The sequence below is a fragment of the Somniosus microcephalus genome, chromosome 4, assembly GCF_052327205.1.
Source record: "Somniosus microcephalus isolate GS21.2 chromosome 4, FLI_Smic_1.0, whole genome shotgun sequence".
NCBI lineage: Eukaryota > Metazoa > Chordata > Chondrichthyes > Squaliformes > Somniosidae > Somniosus > Somniosus microcephalus.
Genome location: NC_140990.1, coordinates 249959508 through 249983328, shown reverse-complemented (window position 1 = coordinate 249983328; position 23821 = coordinate 249959508). Strand labels below are relative to the sequence as shown.

General features: G+C 44.8%; 1 protein-coding gene across 2 annotated transcripts in view; it reads left to right on the top strand.

Moving 5' to 3' along the window:
* rapgef4a (Rap guanine nucleotide exchange factor 4a) overlaps positions 1 to 23821 on the top strand; it is a 389151-nt gene that overhangs the window by 57406 nt on the left and 307924 nt on the right. For both annotated transcript variants that reach the window (XM_085986188.1, XM_085986187.1), the window contains 2 exons: positions 7510 to 7598; positions 19278 to 19424. In XM_085986188.1, the coding sequence (XP_085842314.1) occupies positions 7510 to 7598; positions 19278 to 19424 (236 nt within the window). The remainder of the gene's footprint in view (positions 1 to 7509; positions 7599 to 19277; positions 19425 to 23821) is intronic.

The following is a 23821-nucleotide window of genomic DNA, read 5'->3' as shown; positions in this document are numbered from 1 at the left end:
CACCACCACCTGGACACGCCACGGGCTATTATTGTGTTCGATGATTCCCTCCCGTTGAAGCCTTTCCACTTCCTCTTTTATAAATGTTTTATCTTCTGAACTATACTGTCGACTCTTAGTCGCTATAGGTCTACAATTAGGGGCAAGGTTCGCGAACAAAGAAGGCGGACTTACTTTTAAAGTAGAAAGGCCGCAGACTGTGAGTGGAGGCTGAGATCCACCATACTTAAGGGTAACGCTCTCATGCTGACACTGGAAGTCCAAGCCTAAAATTAAGTTCACACACAACTGAGGTAATATGAGGAGTTTAAAGTCCTTATACTCTGTATCCTTAACAGTCAATGTGACTTTACAATATCCAGTTACCTCCGAAGTAAGGGACTTGGACGCCATCACAATTTCACTTCGAGTAGGATACACCTTCAATGAACAGGAGTTAACAAGGTTGGGGTGTATAAAACTTTCAGTACTGCCACAGTCTATCAAACACCCAGTAGGACGACCATTAATCTTGATGTCCATCATAGATTTCGACAAGGAACACGGTATGGTCTGGTCAACCGTAGCCGAGGCTAGAGTAAAACGATAGGCGGCAGCAGAGAAGACATTGGGTACAGGATTACCCTTACACACTTTACTAAAATGTCCCCGTTTCTTACATTTAAAACAGGTAGCCTCTTTGCCTGGGGTGTTTAGATTGGCCACAAAAATAACACTTAGACCCATGGGGTACAGCCGCAACAATAGGATTAAGTGGAGGCTCCATTGGTGTTATGGATGCCTCCATACTCGGAACACACGAGGCTGAGAGAGACGCATGGGCTGATGCATACACTTCTAAATTCTTCTGGGCTACATCTAACGATCGAGCAGTAGCGACGACCGTTTTTAAAACTAACGAGTCGTTCTCGAGGAGTCTCTGTCAAATATAATTAGATCGGAGGCCAGATATGAAAGAATCGCGGATGGCTTCTTCCTGATACACTATGGCAGAGACAGCCTTGTAGTTGCAATCCTTAGCCAAAGCCTTAAGGTCCTGCAGGAAATCGTCCAGCGATTCCTCGGGTAATTGCCTGCGAGTAGACAAAAGATACCTGGCGTATACTTCGTTAACCGACTTAAGGTACTGGGCCTTAAGGGCTGCGAGGGCCTCTTCATATGTAGTAATATCTTCAATTATCGAGTAAGTTTGATGACTTACCAAGTTGGTTAGAAGACCCAACTTGTTAACCGTTGAATCGACCGATGCGATGAAGTGTTCAAAACATCGAAGCTAATGCGTAAATTTCTTCGACGCGTCTGCCGAATGGGGATCGATATCCAGACGCTCTGGTTTCAAAAATCGATCCATCTTCCAAAAGTTGTTACTTAATAAAATTGATGTGCCAAATAACTGCCTGAATCCATGAGGTTAAAGCTTAAAACTAAAGGCTTTTATTAAGTAAGAACATGGCATCAAGTTAACACAGGGCAGCCATCATTCATCACTGACCCAGCCCTTGGTAGAACATTCCAGAAGAGGGGCAGGGCTAGGGAGGAGCATTAGTGGTTACACCGGTGGAACATTCCAGACATTAACAAGTACAACAACAACAACAACAATACAAATGCCAGAACACAGAGTTATTTCATCACATTACCCATTAACCCTAATACAAAAGCAAAATACTGCGGATGCTGGAAATCTGAAATATAAACAGAAAATGCTGGAAATACTCAGCAGGTCAGACAGCATCTATGGAGAGAAAAACAGAGTTAACGTTTCAAGTCTGTGACCTTTTGTCAGAACTGGAAAATGTTACAGATGTAACAGGTTTTAAGCAATTTCAGGTGCAGGGAAAGGGGGGAGGAAGAGGAGGAGGCAAAAACAAAAGGAAAGGTCTGTGATAGGGTGGATGGCAGGAGTGATTTAAATGACAAAAGGGATTTGTCAAGTAAAGAAACAAAAGATGGGTGTGGAGGAGCTGTAAAGGGAGAGGAGTGGTTATAAATTAAAATTGTTGAACTCGATGTTGAGTCCAGAAAGCTGTAAAATGCCTAATCGAAAGAGGAGGTACTGTTCCTTGAGCTTCCGTTGAGCTTCTTTGGAACAGTGTAGGAGGCCGAGGACAGAGTGGGAGTGGGGCAACAATTAAAATGGCAAGCGACCGGAAGCTCAAGGTCACGCTTGCGGACTGAATGGAGGCGTTCATCAAAGCAATCACCCAATCTGGTTTTGGTCTCCTCAATGTAGAGGAGACCGCATTGTGAGCAGTGAATACAGTATACTAAATTGAAAGAAGTATAAGTAAATCACTGTTTCACCTGGAAAGAGTGTTTGGGGGCCCTGGATGGTGGGAACGGAGGAAGTGAAAGGGCAGGCATTGCATCTGCTGCGCTTGCATGGGAAGGTGCCGTGGGAAAGGGGAGCAGGTGTTGAGGGTGATGGAAGAGTGAACCAGGATGTCCTGGAGGGAACGGTCCCTTCGGAATGCTGAAAGAGATGGGGAGGGAGGGGAAGAAATAATTGGTGGTGGCATTGCGTTGAAGGTGGCGGAAATGGCGAAGGATGATCCGTTGAATGTGGAGGCTGGTGGAGTGGAAGATGAGAACAAGGGGAACCCTATCGTGGTTCTGGGAGGGATGGAAAGGAGTGAGAGCAGAAGTGCGGGAAATGGGACGGACACTGTCAAGGGCCGGATCAACCACGATGGAGGGGAATCCTTAGTTGAGCAAAAAGGAAGACATACGGAAGCAGTTCCAGTTCTGACAAAAGGTCACAGGCTTGAAATGTTAACTCTGTGTCTCTCTCTCTCCAGAGATGCTGCCTGACCTGGTGAGTACTTCCAGCACTTTTTGTTGATAGCCCATTGTCCCTACTCTCTGTCTTCTAATCTCCTAACCAGATCAATAATTTGCCTTCAATACATCGCAAGGTGTTGAAAACAAAGAACTGGTATTTAATTAATTACTACAAGCACAGCAAACAAACTTCAACTCAGATCATTATATATATGATCTGCCAGATTTGCTAAATCTTACTGACAAACTTATTATAAAGGACTATTGGTATTTCTTATTGATAAATAGTTGTACTAGAATGGGAGTACCTCAGGATGTGCTGGCTCCTTCCTTCAGCTGATTAACATATCTGGTTATCATTTTCTCTTGGATACTCTTAGATGTTTGTCCCTGCAAAACATTTCTCACTGTAAGTGCTTTTATAATTTAGATGATGTTTCAAGTCACTGTATTCACTACATTTCTTAGCTCTTTAGAAATTTTATTTACTTTTTGGGCTATGATGGCTCGAACCTTTCAGCAGCTTTTTCTTTGAACAAAGAAAAAGCTCATTCTCATCAACTAAATGACCTCACCATTACTTCCTTTTCATTACCATTTTCTGTCCCTTTAATTCTTTTCTTGACAATTTTTTTCTCCTCCCTGCCCCTCCTGACCCAATTGTCTCTCTGAATTCTGGTTGTCCTCTTGTATCTCATACAAGTGATGATTCTTCTTGTGTCAGCCATAAAGCAACTGTCAGCAGATTATTCAAGCACAGGAGAATTACAACTAAATCTAATTCTGTCTTTACTCGATGCTCACACAGTCGCATTTCCAACAGGGGTTGCTGGATAATGACCAGAAGTGGGAATCCATGCCTGACTTTTCATTGCTAACCAATTGTCTCTGAACCTGGACGTTGGTTCGTTGATGCTACAAGCTGACTCAACCTTGTCTACAAGTCAACTTCATCCCATCATTGGACATAAGACTTTACCTGAATTTAACCCGAATTGCTACTGTGTCCATTCGTGTGCACATTTTGGATGCTGCTGATTATTCTGAGCCCATTACTTCTAACTCCTTTTTTTCCCCTCTAGGCCTATTTTTACTGCCTTCTCTCTTCCTTACCTGTCACCTAGTCATGCCACCATTCATTTCTTCCCTCTCAGGTACTTTTTCCCCTCCAATTCCTGCTCCAAACCATCACCAGTCCTTTGCCTTCCTACTTCCCTGCCATTGTCCCAGGCTTGAATCGCCCTTGGATAAGCCCAGAACTACCCTCTGTGCCTCTCTTGGCATTCTCTGAAGGGCCCATTGAAGCACTAGTCGCTGTCTCTTTATGAGCAGCGACCCCAACTGCCTTGTTAACCGCCTTCCCGTCCCACTCACTCCATCCATCACCACCTCCTCGGACTCTGCAGTGGATCAACAATCACCACCCCTCTCTGCATTCCTCTCCAGAATATCCATTCATTCGCATCAAGGCCCTTGCCATCCACAACCCTATTGTGAATGATTGTATTGACATCCTAGCTTTAACTGAAACTTGCCTCATGGGTGCTGATATTTTGCCCCATACTGAAACCATATTGATTGACTATACTTTGACTAACTATACTATGATCATACTGACTATACTTTCCACCACCTGCCCCACCTAAACTGGCACAGTAGCAGTGTAGCCCTTATCACCAAATCACACCTTGGTCTCTTCCCCTACTCCACTGGTAATTTCTTCTCCTTCGAGTACCTCACCTTGTTCTATCCCTCTCACATCTCCTTTAAAATTCTCATTGACTACTGCGCCCCCAAGGCCAATCTCGGGGTTCTCTCTGATATCTTTCCTCCTTTGGCCTCTGCACTGAGTGACTCTTCACACTTGCTGATTTCAGTCTCCATCTCAATGGACCTTGCTCACCTCTGATTTCACTTCCCTCCTGTCTTCCCGTAACTTCTCCTAACCATATTCATAGCCACTACCTCGACTCTGCCAACTCACATGGCCTGTCTACTCCCATTGTCTCAATTACAGACAAGGCCATCTCAGGCCACTTCATTTTGTCTCACCACCCACATGCGCCACCCGCTTCCAACCCCACTTCCTACTGTGTCCACTCCAGGAAAATCTCTCCCCCAAGTCACCTACAAGAACAGCAATTCCGGCCTACAGTATGCAGCACTCGGAATCATCTCCAGTAGCAGCAGCTTTCATGTAGGAGTGACACTGATAGGAAAGGGTAGAGGGAAGAATGGGTGCCAATGAAAAGGGAAGAGGAAAAATAACTTGGAGAAAGAATGGAAAGGGAAATTGAGGGCAATGAAGGAGAAAGGGAAGGCAGAAATGAAGGGGAGAGGAAGGGGACAGAAGCTAGGATCTATGCTTTGGGAAATAGAGGGGAGCAGCTGGGAATGTGAGCATTAACTGAGAGGGTGTGGGGAGGAAGAGTGGCAGCGAGAATTGAGAAGGCTTGAGGGGGTAAGAGTGCCAGGTTGAACTGGGGGGAAGACGTGTACCAACTTGAACAGGAGAGGGGGAAAGAAGTGTTCCAGTTTGAAATGGGAATTAATTGTGTTAACTTGAACGGTGGGTGGAAGAGCCCATGATGCAGCAGCCCAAAATTGAAATCCTCTTCGCTGGTGAGCTACCGGGGGCGTCCAGCAGACGTATGCAGCTCGCCGGTCTTATTTAACTGAGGCTGAAGGCCCAATATTGGATGTGCCTCAGGCCTACCTGTTCCGGCACAATGACCATTTTCAGTGTCCAGTCAACCAATTTCTAGGCCATTGAATTTATGGTGCCACATATTCTACATTCTCATTTGTTTTTGCAGAAACCAGTCACACTGCCAGGTGTCTGAATAGAAGCTTTTGAGAAGCAAGTCTTTTGAGGCTTATAATATGAGTTACTCATTTCTGATATACATCTGGGTCATTTTCTGTTCTTTAATGACCAATATTATCCAGTGTGATCCTAATTAAAATATACTAAAATTTTATAGGAATTGCAATTTATTATATTCTGATTGACTCTCATAGGGAGCAAATTCTGACAGGAATTTTAAACTATAATATTCTCTGTTTTGGTATGGGAAAAGTAAGTCTATAGCTCAACACAATTTTACACTAGGCTACACTATGTGCTTGTTATATTTCCAGTTGAATCGTACACTAATTTTTCCCTGAATGCAAATTCTTTTAACCATTGTGAAAAATACTACAACTTCAGAATTAAACTGGTGCTGATTTTTAGAGCTTCGTAGACTTTAAAAGTACTTTAAAAATTATCGAATAACATTAATGGTAAATATTAGTTCCCGGCTTCTGTGCAGTCTCAATGAATTTTAATCTCCTGAAGTTCATATCGGAAAGTGTCGTGGCATGATATTTACAAATTCCTCTTCTAAAATCTAAGCCCCATCAATTACAATCTGTCAGCTACTTAGACAATGCTCAACATTACAGCTAATTATCCATTTCAAGAGAAGAAAAGCTGACATCATCCACTTCAGCCTATTTAAACTATCCTTTTCTCCATTCAACTTCAGAGTGAAATTGATTGTAATTGCATTAAAGATGACCCCCATTTCATCCTGCCCTCCATCTTCAAGAATGATGCTTGATGGTGAATAATCTACAAATGGTGAAAAAAACTTAAAATAAAAACTGTATTTTTAAAAATTAGTATGCTTTGTATAAATATCAGTAATATTCTGCTTTACATGATAAGCTCACCAACATACTAACCCTAGCAGAAACATTTTGTTAACCTTTGACAGAAAAGGCACACTCAATGAATACTGCAAACCATTTCACTTCAGCTACATAATTAAAAAATTGATCTATAAAAATGCTTAATTTGAAGATGTCAGTAATTTTAAATGCACAGTTCCTAAAATATTTTCTCTACTCAAAAATCCTTTTTAAGATTCTGAACTATGAAAATGCTTAAAATTAACTAGAATGTATCACTTTTAGTCTACGAATTCTAAATGTTCTGGAAGAACATTCCCCCCAGATCCCTCTTGAAATGTAGCCTCAATTTTGTACCATCAACAGTTGAATTTTCCCCTTCAGGCTTTCATGTACACTTTTTTTCTCCAATACAAAACCAAGGAATATTATGTATATCTGCAGTTTAAGTTACAAATTGTGCATAACTACTTTTTTACACATGCCATAGGCTTATAGTCAAGGTCGTTCTTGAGGTGTCAGCTTTTTGGGGCTGTGCCAGCTATTTTGAAACCATTAGTCAGCTTTTCCTAGTTTTCTAGCGTGGCATGTATGCTTCTGGTTTTGTTTGTATAAACTGTTCTTCCTGGGGTTGGGATGTATAATGTTCTGTCTGTTTAATGCTCTTGAACATTATGCACGAATTCACACAAATTAAAAATTATTTTTGATTTTCATCTTTTACGGGAAGAGGAAGAGTCGATAAATATTTGAAGCAGAGGCATATACAGGGTGATGGGGAGAGTGCAGAGCGGTGGGATTATTTTTGGACTGTGCTAGCAAAGACCAACATAGCATGATGGGCTGAGTGGCCTCCTCCAGTGCTATAAACTTCTGTGATTCTATGAATTTGTCATTCTGTGTTTAGGGATAAGACTGACCAGAACCATGGAGTAAAATATTGGTGCATGAAATGTCTTCTAAGTATTTCTGTATATGCTTATTGGTTAGAGTGTTAGTGAGAGCTATTCCGGACCATGTTTTACAATGTTCTTTTGTACGTTTGCTTCATAGTATTTCGACAAGGAGACATTGGAACAAGTTGGTATGCTGTACTCGCTGGATCTTTGGATGTTAAAGTGTCAGAAACAGCCAGCCAACAGGTAAAGGGAGTGTCTTGTTCAAATACATTGTTCTTCCTGGTTTTGGAATATGTAAAGCTTTGTCAATTTTGTTCATAAAACAATAAATTTGATATTTCTTTCAGAACAGCGTAAATCAAAATGTAGTGACTTTTTTGAGTTGATAGGCAACATTTTTTCTGACATACAAATGAAATAAAAATATTCCAGTGTACTATATATTAAGTTTGAGAGTGATGTAGTCCAATCTGAAACTAAGGTCTTCAATCTAAACAGAGGAAACTACAAGGGTATGAGGGACAAGTTGGCCATGGTAGACTGGCCACACTATGTTAGGTTGTTCCGGCATGGTGTCAGGAAGCACTTCTTCACACAAAGGGTAGTGGAAATCTGGAACTCTCCCCCCCACAAAAAGCGGTTGAGGCTAGGTCAATTGAAAATTTCAAAAATTAGATTGCTAGATTTTTGTTAGGTAAGGGTATTAAGGAATATGGAACCAAGTCGAGTAAATGGAGTTAAGATACTGATCAGCCATGATCTCATTGAATGATGGAACAGGCTTGAGGGGCTAAATGGCCTACTCATGTTCCTATGTTCTGTAGGCACAGCAATTTCCCTGCCCCTCACCTGAGGTCGGTGACCCAGCAATGGCCCACACAAATTACTCAAATTGCCTTGATCCCAGGAAGTCAGCTGGGGTCAAGGGCACAGGCATGGGGCAGGTGTCTATCCTGCCCCACCAAGGATCCAGCAGCATTGCATCAAAGAGGATAATCCAGCTCTAGAAATTCAACAGAAGTATAGCTCTGATGCTGGAGTTACAGGAAACAACATTTGTCATAAAACCATGAAAATTACATTAGTACAGTTATCAAATAGGACAATAATTAAAGGAAAAGTGATCCAACCATGGCTAACAAAAGAAATTAAAGCTAGTATTAAGTCAAAGGAGGAAGCTTATAAAGTTGCAAGAAAAAACGGTCAGCCTGAGGATTGGGATCTTTTTAGAAATCAGCAAAGGGGGACCAAGAAATTGATAAAGAAAGTGAAAATGGAATATGAGCACAAACTAGCAAAAAATATAAAAACGGATTGTAAAAGCTTCTATAGGTATGTGAAAAGGGAAAGACTGGCGAAGGTAAATGTAGGTCCTTTACAGTCAGAGACGGGAGAATTTATAATGGGAAATGAGGAAATGAAAGAGAAATTAAATAAATTCTTTGTTTCTGTTTTCACGGAGGAAGACACAAAAAACCTCCCAGAAATATGAGAAAACCAAGGGTGTGGCGAGAATGAGGAACTTAAAGAAATTATTATTAGTAAAAAAACAGTACGAGCAAAATTAATGGGACTAAAAGTCGATAAATCCCAAGGACCGGATGACCTACATCCTAGGGTTTTGAAAGAGGTGGCATTGAGATAGTGGACGCATTGGTTGTCATCTTCCAAAATTCTATAGATTCTGGAACGGTTCCTGCAGATTGGAGGATAGCAAATGTAACCCCGCGAATTAAGAAAGGAGGGAGAGAGAAAACGGGGAACTACAGACCTGTTAGCCGCACATCAGTAGTTGGGAAAATACTGGAATCTATTATAAAGGATGCAATAACTGGGCACTTAGAAACTAATAGTAAGATTGGGCAGAGTCAACATGGATTTATGAAAGGGAAATCCTGTTTGACAAACCTATTTGAGTTCTTTGAAGATGTAACTAGTGGAGTAGACAAAGGGGAACCGGTAGATGTGGTGTATCTGGATTTTCAGAAGGCCTTCGATAAGGTCCCACACAAGAGGTTGGTGAACAAAATTAGGGCACATGGAATTGGGGGTAATATACTAGCATGGATTGAGAATTGGTTAACAGACAGAAAACAAAAAGTAGGGATAAACGGGTCTTTTTCAGGATGGCAGGCTGTGACTAGTGGGGTACCGCAAGGATCAGTGCTTGGGCCCCAGCTATTCACAATCTATATCAATGATTTGAAGGGGACTAAATGTAACATTTCCAAATTTGCTGATGATACAAAGCTAGGTGGCAGTGTCAGTTGTGAAGAAGATGTGAACAGGCTTCAAGGGGATCTCGACAGGCTCAGTGAGTGGGCGAGAACATGGCAGATGGAATATAATGTGGATAAATGTGAAGTTATCCACTTTGGTAGAAAAAACAGAAAGGCAGAGTATTTCCTAAATGGTGAAAGATTGGGGAATGCAGATGCTCAAAGGGACCTGGGTGTCCTTGTACACGAGTCACTGAAAATGAATGTGCAGGTGCAGCAAGCCATTAGGAAGGCAAATGGTATGCTGGCCTTCATTACAAGAGGGCGGTGGAGGCCAGTTCATTAAATATATTCAAGAAGGAGTTGGATATATTTCTTAAGGCTAAAGGGATCAAGGGATATGGGGAGAAGGCAGGGACAAGGTACTGAATTTGGATGATCAGCCATGATCTCATTGAATGGCGGAGCAGGCTCAAAGGGCCAAATGGCCTACTCCTGCTCCTATCTTCTATGTTTCTATGATTTGAGTACAGGAGTAAAGAGGTCTTACTCCAATTATATAGGGCCTTGGTGAAACCACACCTAGAGTACTGTGTACAATTTTGGTCTCCTTACTTAAGGAAGGATATACTTGCCATAGAGGGAGTGCAACGAAGGTTCATGAGCTAAATTCCTGGGTTGGCGGGACTGTCGTATGAGAAGAGATTGAGTAAACTAGGTCTCTATTCTCTTGAATTCAGAAGAATGAGAGGGTATCTCATTGAAGCATACAAAATTATTACAGGGCTTGATAGGGTGGATGCTGGGAAAATGTTTCCCTTGGCTGGGGAAACTAGAACCAGGGGCCACAGCCTCAGGATAAAGGGTCGGACATTCAGGACTGAGATGAGAAGAAATTTCTTCACACAGAGGGTGGTGAATCTTTGGAATTCTCTACCCCAGAGGGCTTAGTCATTGGGTATATTCAAAACAGAGTCGATAGATTTCTGACTAGTAAAGGCATCAAGGGATATGGTAATAGGGCTGGTGAATGGAGTTGAGGCAGAAGATCAGCCATGATCTCACTGAATGGCGGAGCAGGCTCAAAGGGTCGAATGACCTACTCCTGCGCCTATTTCTTATGTATGTTCTTATATATGTTCTTATGAGGGGGAAGTGGGATGTGAGAAGCAGGATTATGTATGAGGATACCTTCTATGGTTTCAGCCCCGCCACTGACTATGGGCACAGCTATGGCCCTCCCAATAATGACCAGCACCGGATCCTCCATGGGGGTTAGGTCTGCAGGCACGCCTGTCCCCCACCGGTTATGATCTGCTGCCTTCGGTTGTGAGCCATCTTGCCCTGCAAGAGAAAGGGAAGTGTGTCAGTGTGTGGTGCAATCTGTTTGGGTGATGTGTCATGGTTGAATAGCTGACAGTTTTTGCAAGCTGTTAGATGTGGATGTGAGGCTTATAGCATTGGTAAGTGTGTGACGGTGAGGGGAAGCTATGAATGTGAGGTATGAGTTGTGTTTGGTAGAGATTGTTAGTAGGTAAGTGATGGGGATGTGGTGCATTGAGCAGTGTGTGAGGCTAATGGTGCAGATGGTGGGATATGGCACTTGAAGATGAATTCCCTGACCTTGACAACTCTTTTAAATATGTATTACTAGGTTGGCAACTGATTTAGAATAAAAATAGGTACACAGTTTTCTCCACTGTGGTATGAGGGCCCAATGTTTGGTTGAAGGCCATCAGGCATACTGCAGAATTAAATATAAATCAAGCAAACTTACACCGTATAGATCATGTGGTCAAACACGCATGCTTTTAATGGGCTGGTTCTCACTATTAAAGGGGAATGTTTTTTGTTTATCTGAACAAATCTTTTTCTGATAACAGTAAGTAAGGAAGAAGAAATTTGGGAAAGCTCCTCCTGGCAGATGCAATATAACGTGGATAAATGTGAGGTTATCCACTTTGGTGGCAAAAACAGGAAGGCAGATTATTATCTGAATGGCAATAGATTGGGAGAAGGGGAAGTGCAACGAGACCTGGGTGTCCTTGTGCACTAGTCGCTGAAGGTAAGCATGCAGGTTCAGCAGGCGGTTAAGAAGGCAAATGGTATGTTGGCCTTCGTAGCGAGAGGGTTTGAGTACAGGAACAAGGATGTCTTGCTGCAGTTATACAGGGCCTTGGTGAGACCACATCTTGAGTATTGTGTGCAGTTTTGGTCGCCTAACCTGAGGAAGGATGTTCTTGCCATGGACGGAGTTCAGCGAAGATTCACCGGGCTGATACCTGGGATGGCAGGAATGACATATGAGGAGAGATTGGGTCGATTGGGCTTGTACTCACTGGAGTTTAGAAGAATGAGAGGGGATCTCATTGAAACTTATAAAATTCTGACAGGACTGGACAGACTAGATGCAGGAAGGATGTTCCTGATGGTCGGGGAGTCCAGAACCAGGGGTCACAGTCTAAGGATAAGGGGTAGGCCATTTAGGACAGAAATGAGGAGGAATTTCTTCACCCAGAGAGTGGTGAACCTGTGGAATTCTCTACCACAGAAGGCAGTAGCGGCCAATACATTAAAAATATTCAAGAAGGAGTTGGATATATTTCTTAAGGCTAAAGGGATCAAGGGGTATGGGGAGAAAGCAGGGACCGGGTACTGAATTTGGATGATCAGCCGTGATCGCATTGAATGGTGGAGCAGGCTCGAGGGGCTGAATGGCCTACTCCTGCTCCTATCTTCTATGTTTCTATGTTTCTTTTACTGATAATGCCGTGTCGCTCCTGCTGTAGGAGGTGCAGTAAAGGAGTATGGTTCTGTTTGGAGGGGAGGCCACCTTTCTGTGAATGCAGATGTTAAAGCTGCTTGAATGGAGTTTGCAGACAGAATGAATAGAGTCCCAAGTCCATACAGCAAATGAGGAAGAAGTGTTACTGGTATCAGGAGAAGTACCAAAGTAAGTGTACCCACCTCTGCATACTATTATGTCATAGTTTGCATGGCATAAACCAGAACTGTGACCTTTAGCACCCTCAGTGTGCAAACCATGGATGCAATCTTACCTGTTTTTACTGTCAGCTTGGCTCAATTGATTGCAGCCTTAGCTCTGAATGAAACAAGGATGCCATTGTTAGAAGGGACAGGAGCCAGGAGGTTCTTCGGTCCAGGCGTCGGCTTGGCCTGGCTGTGTTGTGGCACCTCATATGTGGAAAAGAAAGTGGTGTACTAGCCCTAGAAATGGCAGATGTGGGGCCCACCTTGCTGTTCCAGACCTAGTCCATGTCTTAGACCCCAAAAGACCTTTGCCACTTATTTCAGTTCCATTACAAAAAAAGGCTGTTGGGCTGCTGGAACTTTTAATTCGGGGGCAGGGCGCTCCTGGCACTCCCACCCATCTCCCCCACATAGCAACTGACTTCAACCTGGATTCCCACTTACATGGCACAGGCAAACACCTGAAATGCTCCCCTGTTGGTGTGGGTGCCTGATGCCGAATACTCCCGTATGATCTGTGGTGGAGATTCCCGGGGGGGGTAATCCTGGCATAGGTGCTGGGATTGCTGACCCAGGCATTTTTGGGCTCAGAATCTAGCCAATGCTTCAGTGCAATACTAAAGGAATGCTTTCTTATTGGAGTTCTGTTTCTTGGATGAGTTGTTAAACCAAGTTCATGTCTGCTTGCTCAATAGGACATTAAGAGGGAAAAATTGAGTCACGCCCCCTTTGGGGTGCTAGCTTCGCTACTTTTAGCACCCCGAAAAACGTAGTGCCCCCGCTGCCAAAATTCATCGGTAGCGCCCCAAGATGGAAGTGGGGTGCTCTTGGAAGTGCCCCGCCTCCCTATTGGGGCGCTGCGAAGGAATATCGCGGTGCAACGTTCCGCAGCGCCATGCACTACGGCACGCCGTGCCGCACTACTGCAGGCCTTCCTCCCCTTCTTAAAGGGGAGGGGCCTTGCGAAACGCGACCCGGGGCCCAGCTGGGCCACCAGGGATCGGAGTGCCGGCAAAAGAGTCCGGCACTCAAGAGAAGTGCCGGGCTCACGGAGCACAGCCGGCACTCCATGGGGGGGCTGGTCAGGAGGCCGGGGACAGCAACGGGGAAGGTGCTGGCAGGTAGCCTCGCCTTTAATTAGAGCCGCCCCGGCCGCAGGTAGGCCCCCCTGACCCCGTTGGGTGGTAAGTCAGGGGGCGCTACCGAAGATCACGGCCGGGGTGCGAGCGGGCCGATGCGCATGCCGATGATGTCATCGCTGGTGGCCCAGCGCCGCGGGGCACTAATGGTTACCGCCGCCGCTAACCTCCTGCTGAATTTCGCGGGAGGCGTTGGCGGCGTCGCGCCCGAGTGCTAGTTGCTTTACGCCCCGTTAGCGCCCTCTTAGGGTGCTAACGGGAGGGGCAAAGCAACTGAATTTTTAGGCCTAAAGATTCCATGACACTATTTAAAAGAGAGCTGGGAGCTCACCTAGTGTCCTGGTCAACGTTCTTTCTTCAACCACCACCAGAATTAGCTTAACAGGTCATTCATCTCATTTGCTGTTTGTGAGACCTTGTTGTCTGCAGTGGCCGACAGAGACTGTGCAGCAGTGCACTCCTGCTTCTCAGTTGCAAAATATCAGTGATTTTCAAAACTGCAGTGCATCATGTAGTGCATGGCAACTTTATAGCCATCTATACATGAGAATCCCAAGAGGAACCAAGCACAGGCACAATTTCACTCATGAATGCTGTGTTTGCGGTTATGGAGAAATTGGGCTCCAATTTACAGGAGTCCGTTGTCATCGGATTTGATGAGCTGTGGAATCTGCTTGAGAGAGCCATAACAGTGAGCTTCACACTCATCAGTGGTATCTTACTGTCAACGTACAAAGGTGAAAAGTATTGAGGCATGGCAGGTGAAGAAACAAAGAAGGCAGCTCCTCTCGGGGTGACTGCACATCCTAGACAAATGCTTCAAATGACGAAGTGTCAATTAGCAGACAGCTGCTGTCTTCTCAGTCAAGGCTCCAGCTATAGCAGGTCCATTTCATGACCCCGCACCCAGAGGTACAATGCCACTTCCATCTACATTTTCTCCTTCCCCTGAGGGAGCACTTAAGATACTGTAGTCATAAAGGCATTAGAACAAACATATCTTACAGGGTCACCAAGGGACACATGGTGATTGATGCTAGAAATATTTTATTATGCAAATTTAAACACATTTTGAGCACGATATTACTCCTCAGTGTGGACAGGTTTGTCGGGAAGGGCCATGTTAAATAATAACTGACAGTAGGTGGTGTAAGATAGTGGTTCAGGTACAAGAGATGAAAAAGTACAACATGTTATTTCTGGGAATGTTGTGTAATGTTTGATTTGTCTGCAATACTTGTGCAGGAGCCAGATCTGGGAATTACAGGAAACAGTTACCAATGATGCCTAGTGCACCAATTTTCTTGGCTACACCGTTGCTTTCTCCATTTCCTCATCCTTTTTGCTGCACCATGGGCCTCCTCTTCATTCTGCATGTATATTTACTGCTCTTTGTATTGCAAAGTTATGCAGCATGCAGCGGACCATGATTTTTTTTGACAGTTCAGCTAGGCTATAGAGAATCACCATGCTTGAGCTGTCTGAGCTTTGCTTTAGCATCCCAATGGTGTGCCTTTCAATAATTCAGGTTGAGCTATGTGCCTCGTTGCATTTATATTCTGCTGCTATTCTGGATCCCCAGCCATGGCTCTAGAAAAAAAGCCCTGGTCTCCAGGTTACTTTCTGTTCAGTCTGTGGCAATCTTCTAACAATGTGGGCACCATGGACTGCCATATAATAAATGCCTAATGGATGCTTCCTGGATATCAGGCACTTATTTGCATTATGATGTTTCTGTAGTCAGAAACCACCTGAGAATTCATGGAATCCTTTCGATTGATGAAAATTATGGGATTGATGTGAAGAGCTCTGATGCCCACGTGGATGCTATTTACTATGCCCTGGACTCTTGGGAACCCTGAAACCCGGAAAAGTTCTGTGCCCTATTTAGCTGATACCTCCTTTCCACAAGGAAAGTGATGACACTTTTCCCCTTCCAAACATGAAGGGGGGGAGTTTTAACCTCTCCACCCGGCAGGAATGGGGCGTGTATGCAGTTAAAATAGCCTGGGAGCACTTACCGTTCAGCTCCCGCTCGATCCCTGGCCGCCATCATCTTAACCATGCAGTTTTTTTCAGTGGTCGAAGCATCCACCAGTATCAGGCAGGTGCCTCATGAATAGATGCAGATCTGCGTCCTATGATGTTATTAGGACTCCAATACAATTTTAACAGGAAATAGTGGAAGTTCCACCCAGCGCTGAACACAATGAGTAAAACCTAGCAGTTTCAGGGGGCCACTGGAAGCAGTATTTAAAGCAGCCCTCAGCTACAGGTACTCAGATCATAGGGATCTGTGTGCTGTTGTGCTTTTTGGATTTCAAAGGGATATTTGAACTTGGAGAATACTTGTTTTTGATTTTTTTCCCCTTACACGACTTCAATAAGCATTCAGAGCATATGATGGGTGTCCTTCTTGCTGCATTGATTTGGAGTAAGGAAGAGGAGCAGCACCAACAGTAGGCTGAACAACCAGAGGGAGCAGTAGTTGGGCCTGTTAAAAAACAGCAGGTGAGGGAGGCTGATCATAGAAGGCTGTACCCAGCCCACAGAGTCTAGAGGCCAACAGTGAGTTTTCTGGACCTGTCTAAAGAGCAGTGTATGAGTAGGCTGTACTTCTTCAGGCAGGCTGTCGCTGATCTCCGTAGCCTCCTGCAAGAAGACCTGCTACCTGCAGGGCCAAGTGGCTATGATTTGCCAGTGGCTGTGAAAGTCACCACTGTAGTGTATGTAACCTGTACTACCTTAAGAGGATACCTTAAGGTGATGGACTACTTTTTAACGGCTCCTGTACATTGTAGTACCGGTGGTGACCACACCGGTATATAAACCCTGCGGAGCAAAGTGTACCTCAGTTCCGCCCTGACCCTCAATCACTAAAGACCTGTTTACTTACTTCTGTTGTCTGTGTCCTGTTATTCATTATAACTGCACTTGTAAACACAGACTCAACAACCACTACCTTTAACTTCTTATTCTCAGGCTCGTTTCAGGGTGTTACAGGGGACATCTCCCACATCTGCCAGTTTGTAGTACACAAGGCATAAATCAGGTCACCAATACCTAATTTGCCAGAATCAATCAATACATTACCTTCCCTATGGACGTCAACAGTTAAGATGATAGCGCTCAGGGATTTGCAGCAGTTGCAGGCTTCCCTCACGTGCAGGGGGTTGTAGACGGCACTCGTGTAGCCATCAAGGTACCAGAAGACCAGTCAGGATGTTTCTTCAATAGGAAGGGATTTCACTCCATTAATGTGCAGCTGGTCTATGATCACAACAACAGGATCATGCAAGTCTGTGTCAGGTTCGCAGGCAGCAGTCACAAAGTCTTTAACCTGTGCCAGTCAACCATTCCCCCACTATTCCACCCTTCCAGGACTGTTAGAGGATGGTTGCCTGGGGGCAAGGGCTACCGCTCCAAACATGGCTGATGACATCCCTCCGCAACCCCCACATGCCTGAATAGCTCAGATACAACTAGAGCCAGAGCCATGGGACCACCAGTATGATCATTGAGCATACTAGAGAGGTCTTGAAACAAAGGTTTAGGTATCTGGATAGGTCTCCGGGCTTCTTACACCAGAGAGAATCTCCTGCATCAATGCAGTGTTCTGCATCTTGCACAACCTGGCAATACCTTCAATATAGGGGCCATGATTAAGGAATTTGCAGATGATACAAAAAATTGGCCGTGTGGTTAATAGTGAGGAAGGAAGCTGTAGACTGCAAGAAAATATCAATGGATTGGTCAGGTGGGCAGAAAAGTGGCAAATGGAATTCAGTTTGGAGAAGTGTGAGGTAATGCATTTGCGGGGGCTAACAAGGCAAGAGAATACACAATAAGATACTGAGAAGTGCAGAGGAACAGAGAGACCTTGGAATGTATGTCCACAGATTCTTGAAGGTAGCAGGACAGGTAGATAAGGTGGTTAAGAAGGCATATGGGTTACTTTCCTTTATTAGCCGAGGCATAGAATATAAGAGCAGGTAGTTTGTGCTCGAACTGTATAAAACACTAGAGTACTGCGTACAGTTCTGGTCACCACATTACAGGAAAGATGTGATTGCACTAGAGAGGATACAGAGGAGATTTATGAGGATGTTGCCAGGACTGGAGAATTTTAGCTTTGAGGTTAGATTGGATAGGCTGGTGTTGTCTTCTTTGGAACAGAGGAAGCTGGGGGGAGACTTAATTGAGCTGTATAAATTATGATGGGCCTAGATAGAGTGGATAGGAAGGACCTATTTGCCTTAGCAGAGAGCTCAATAACCAGGGGACATAGATTTAAAGTAATCGGTAGAAGGGTTAGAGGGGAGTTGAGGAGAACTTTTTTCACCCAGAGGGTGGTGGGGGTCTGGAACTCACTGCCTGAAAGGGTGGTAGAGGCAGAAACCCTCATTGCATTTAAAAAGTACTTGGATATGCTCTTGAGTGCTGTAACCTACTGGGCAACGGACCAAGAGCTGGAAAGTGGGATTAGGCTGGCTAGCTCTTTTTCGGCCGGCACATACACGATGGACCGAATAGCTTCCATCTGTGTCATAAATTTCTATGATTCTATGAATACAGAGAGAATTACATTCAGTGGAGGTAGAGTAGTTCAGGTCCTGAACGACACTGGCTGCTTGCTTTAGTTGACACTTGGGACCTCATAATGAAAGCTCTGGGTTCTCTTGATTAAAACCGTAGGCTCTCAGATCAACAGTCCTGGCTTATGCTAGCCTGGTGAATGATCCCGGCACCACTAACTGTTTACAAATGATCAAGGTAAAGCTGAATCTTCACTCGGGTCCCAAGGAAATATCCCACGTTTCCAGCCGGAGGTGCGCTGGCATTATATTGGTAATGGAAAAAAAATTGTCTTCCAGCATATGCAAGTAAAGGGCCTACCATCTCTTTGAGGCCTCTATTGCCAGATTGGTTTGCCCTGATGCAGCTTGCGCCAGCGCCTGCAACCTACAAGGTAAGTTTTTGAAATTATTCACCTGAATGCGGAGCCAGGAAGAGCAGGAGTTCTCTTCCCGACCCCACATTTAAAGAGCACAAGTCGCCGCTCCTCCCTCCCCCACCCCCATTCGCTCCCCAGCCTCCTATCTCCCGACCCCTGGCCTCATCCCGATAAATGACCTCTTTTCTCCCGACCCCCGGCCTCTGATTCCACCTCCCCAGCCCCGGCTTCCGATTCTCGCTCCCCGGCTTCTGATCTCCTGACACAGCCTTCATTTACCTGAGGGTTGTTGCAATGCTAACAGCAGCCCGATCTTCGTTTACTCATTGTCGACTGGCTGTCGGCGCCGAGCTGGCTCCATTGTAATGGGGCCCGAGACCCAATATCGGGAGCACCACAGGCTTCACCATTTAACCACCCTGCAACCCCCCATGCACCCAAAAATGCCACGCCCAAATTTCTACCCAATAAGACTTTACAAGATGGTAGATTCTGAATAATAGAAAAAAATGTTTGAGGCACTAGATTACTTATAATGTGCAGGTGTATTACACTCATTATCCCAAATAATTGTGGAAATTTTTAACATTTTGCGTTTCTGGTTTGTACTTTTTGAAAGGATGCTGTCATACTCTGTACTCTGGGAATTGGAACAGCTTTTGGAGAATCAATTCTGGACAACACTCCCCGCCATGCTACAATTGTCACCAAGGAGTACAGTGAGCTTCTCCGGATTGAACAGAAAGACTTCAAAGCGCTATGGGAGGTAAATCTGAAAGCAGCTTGTGCTTTTTGATATTATAAATATAGCAGATATGCAATTGTTTTGAATGGTAAACTTACTATCTAATTACTATAATATTTTAATCATATATTCTTACAAAATAAGTTATATGTGGGATACTCATTTATAATATACAGATTTAGGTATTTAACAATGATCCATAAAGGAATTACTGAGCTCGTATATCATCTTATGATGCTTCACATCTGCATAAATTTGATCTCTAATTGCCAGTGTAAATGCACTGAATTCTCTACCAACATTAAGTAATTCCCACCATTGAGGTCGGCTTAATTCCAGAGGCATTTCAGAGAATGTAGTATCACTGCTAAATTATTCCAGCCAGTAGCCTCGGCAGGTGACGATGTCATTAGACTGCAATGATTTGTAATGAACTACAGCATCTCCTTGCAGTATTTTTATTTGCAAAGGCACTTTTGTTGTAAGTCTGAGGATGCACTTCAGTGAGAACCAGCAATGTAAATGAACAGCTTTGATTAAGTTGATATTGCAGATTTTGATAGAGTAAATAAGGAGAAATTGTTTCCACTGGTGGGAGGGCTGGTCGGCAGATTTAAGATAATTGGCAAAAGAACCAGAGATGAGGAAAAAAATTACACAGCGTGTTGTTATGATCTGGAATGCACTGCCTGAAAGGGTGGTGGAAGCAGATTCAATAGTAACTTTCAAAACCAATTAGATATATACTTGAAAAGGAAAAATTTACAGGGCTATGGGGAAAGAGCCGGAAAGTGGGACTTATTGGATAGCTCTTTTAAAGAGCCGGCACAGGCACGATGGACTGACTGTCCTCCCTCTGTGCTGTATGATTCTTTGAGACCAGGGCCATTAGCAGGTAAATTCTGAGGGCAAAATGGAGGGAAAGGAGACCACTACCAGGCCTTTTCCCTCCTTGGGGGCACCTCAGGGCCGCTTCCCAGGGCCTACCACAAATCTTCCTGATGGTAGCTCTGGGAAATGGTAACACAGGGAGTAGGGATGGGAAATCCACTGGGGAGCTCGGTACCACCTCGACTGCCATCTGTAGGCGGCAAGTGGGGAAGGAACATCCAGTGGCAGTCCTGACGAGGATGAGAGGAGGGACATGCAGGTTAGGCAATGAGATGGTGCTGGGCTTCACTGCCTGAATTTCCTTCATTCTCTGCTTGAGTGGAATAGCGTAGGAGCATCCAGCCCATCAAGTTACTTACAACAATAAAGATAGAATCAGCCCACAGGGGGTTAAAATATGCTTTTCAGAACATATTAAAAAGGAACAGAACAAAGGGAAGGGGGAGAGAAAACACATACACACAAAAAGTTGAGTGACCTGTAAAGTGCTTAAATGGAAAACAGGAGATGGCTGAAGTCATAGTAACATGATACGAAAGGAGGCAATAATGAGTGAAATTAAAGTAATTTATGAGACACAGAGAAAGTAAAAATAACTGAAGCAGTGGGAGGTTAGATAGATAGAAATGAAAACAGCTACCATCAAGCCAGCGGACCAACCCTGGTTCATAAGGAGTGCAGAAGAGCATGCCAGGAACAGCACCAGGCATACCTAAAAATGAGGTGCCAACCTGGGGAAGCTGCAACACAGGACCAAATGCATGCTAAACAGCAGAAGCAGCATGCTATAGACAGAGCTAAGCGATCCCACAATCAACGGAGCAGATCAAAGCTCTGCAGTTCTGCCACATCCAGTCGTGAATGGTGATGGAGCATTAAACAACTAATGGGAGGAGGAGGCTCCATGAATATCCCCGTCCTCAATGATGGTGGAACCCAGCAAGTGAGTGCAAAAGACAAGGCTGAAGCGTTTACAACCATCTTCAGCCAGAAGTGCAGAGTGGATGATCCATATCGGCCTCCTCCTGAGGTCCCCACCATTACAGAAGCCAGTCTTCAGCCACTTCCATTCATTCCACGTGATATCAAGAAACACCTGAGTGAACTGGATACAGCAAAGGCTGTGGGCCCCGATAACATGCCGGCTGTCGTGCGGAAGACTTGCGCTCCAGAACTAGCCGCGTCTCTAGCCAAGCTGTTCCAGTACAGCTACAACACTGGCATCTATCCAACACTGTGTAAACTGCCCAGGTATGTCCTGTCCACAAAAAGCAGGACAAATCCAATCCGGCCAGTTACTGCACCATCAGTCTACTCTCAATCATCAGCAAAGTGATGGAAGGTGTTGTCGACAGTGCTATCAAGCGGCACGTATTCACCAATAACCTGCTCACCGATGCCCAGTTTGGGTTCTGCCTGGACCACTCAGCTCCAGACCTCGTTACAGCCTTGGTCCAAACATGGACAAAAGAGCTGAATTCCAGAGGTGAGGTGAGAGTGACTGCCCTTGACATCAAGGCAGCATTTGACCAAGTGTGGCATCAAGGAGCCCTAGTAAAACTGAAGTCAATGGGAATCGGGGGGGAAACTCTCCACTGGCTGAGTCATACCTAGCACAAAGGAAGATGGTTGTGGTGGTTGGAGGTCAATCATCACAGCCCCAGGACATTGCTGCAGGAGTTCCTCAGGGCAGTGTCCTAGGCCCAACCATCTTCAGTTGCTTCATCAATGATCTTCCCTCCAACATAAGGTCAGAAATGGGGATGTTTACTGATGATTGCACAATATTCAGTGCCATTCGCAACTCCTCAGATAATGAAGCAGTCCATGCCTGCATGCAACAAGACCTGGATGACATTCAGGCTTGGGCTGATAAGTGGCAGTTAACATTCGCGCCACACAAGTGCCAGGCAATGACTATCTCCAACAAAAGGGAGTCTAACCACTGCCCCTTGACATTCAATGGCATTACCATCGCCGAATCCCCTACCATCAACGTCCTGCAGGTCACCATTGACCAGAACCTTAACTGGACCAGCCACATAAATACTGTGGCAACAAGAGCAGGTCAGAGGCTGGGTATTCTGCAGCGAGTGTCTCACCTCCTGACTCCTCAAAGCCTTTCCACGATCTACAAGGCACAAGTAAGGAGTGTGATGGAATACTCTCCACTTGCCTGGATGAGTGCAGCTCCAACAACACTCAAGAAACTCAATACCATCCAGGACAAAGCAGCCCACTTGATTGGCACCCCATCCACCACCTTAAACATTCACTCCCTCCACCACCGGCGTACCGTGGCTGCAGTGTGTACCATCTACAAGATGCACTGCAGCAACTCGCCAAGGCTTCTTCGACAGCACCTCCCAAACCCACGACCTCTACTACCTAGAAGGACGAGGGCAGCAGGCGCATGGGAACACCACCACCTCCAAGTTCCCCTCCAAGTCACACACCATCCTGACTTGGAACTTTATCGCCGTTCCTTCATCGTCGCTGGGTCAAAATCCTAGAACTCCCTCCCTAACAGCACTGTGGGAGTGCCTTCACCACATGAACTGCAGTGGTTCATGTAGGTGGCTCACCACCACCTTCTCAAGGGCAATTAGGGATGGGCAATAAATGCTGGCTTTGCCAGCGAAGCCCACATCCCGTAAGGAAATTTTTCAAAAAAGGTAAAACAGAGCAGACTAAAGGAGCCCAAGTGAAAAAAAGAGCAGGTCTACGTCAAGGATGCAGACAGCCCTGACAGCACAGCGTTCCAACTGAAGGTCCCAACTCCGACTACCAACCTGTCCCGTCCTCCGAAAGTCTGACATACCTATCCCACACTGCCAACTTCTTATGCCAAAACAATTGTGGGCTATAGTGATGTCTGAAGTTTCTGGTCACCCTTATCACAGAAGCACTGGACCTTGCCCAGTGTATTGGCTGAAGCCAATTTTTAAATGACATTTAAACTGTCTATTTTGAGTCTCTTTCCAGCCAGCCTTCCATTGGCTTCAATTTTACTATTAGTTTTAACAACACAAGAGAGGGAAATTCACATTGAAGTAGTATTTTGTACAGAGCAGTAATTGCTGGGATTGGGCATTGCTAAATTTACCAGTGCTCCGCATCCTCACCCCAGAGGAGGATACCAGTAACTACACAGATGTAAGCTTTAGTTACTACTTTGCCTGCCATAGGGATTGGCATTTTAATACTCCAAAACATTATCATTATATAAGCTCAGATCCTAAGACCTTTTTAAATAGCTTTTAGTTTTGTAAACTCAGCTGTAATGAATTCCATTAAAAGGAATGGAAACAAAATTGGAACCGGATTGCCTCCCCCTCTTCCGTGGCCATGTTCGCGCCCGGGTGGCCCTAGAGATGGAGCACGCGGTGTCCGCCGGCACGCTCGAGCTTTTTCGTGACCGGTGGGCGCCGCGGGGACTGGAGTGCATAATTAATCTGGGCAACCAAATTTTAATTTGATTGGTGGAGGGCTCTTTAAAAGGGTTATTGGTTTTTTTTGTTAGTTAA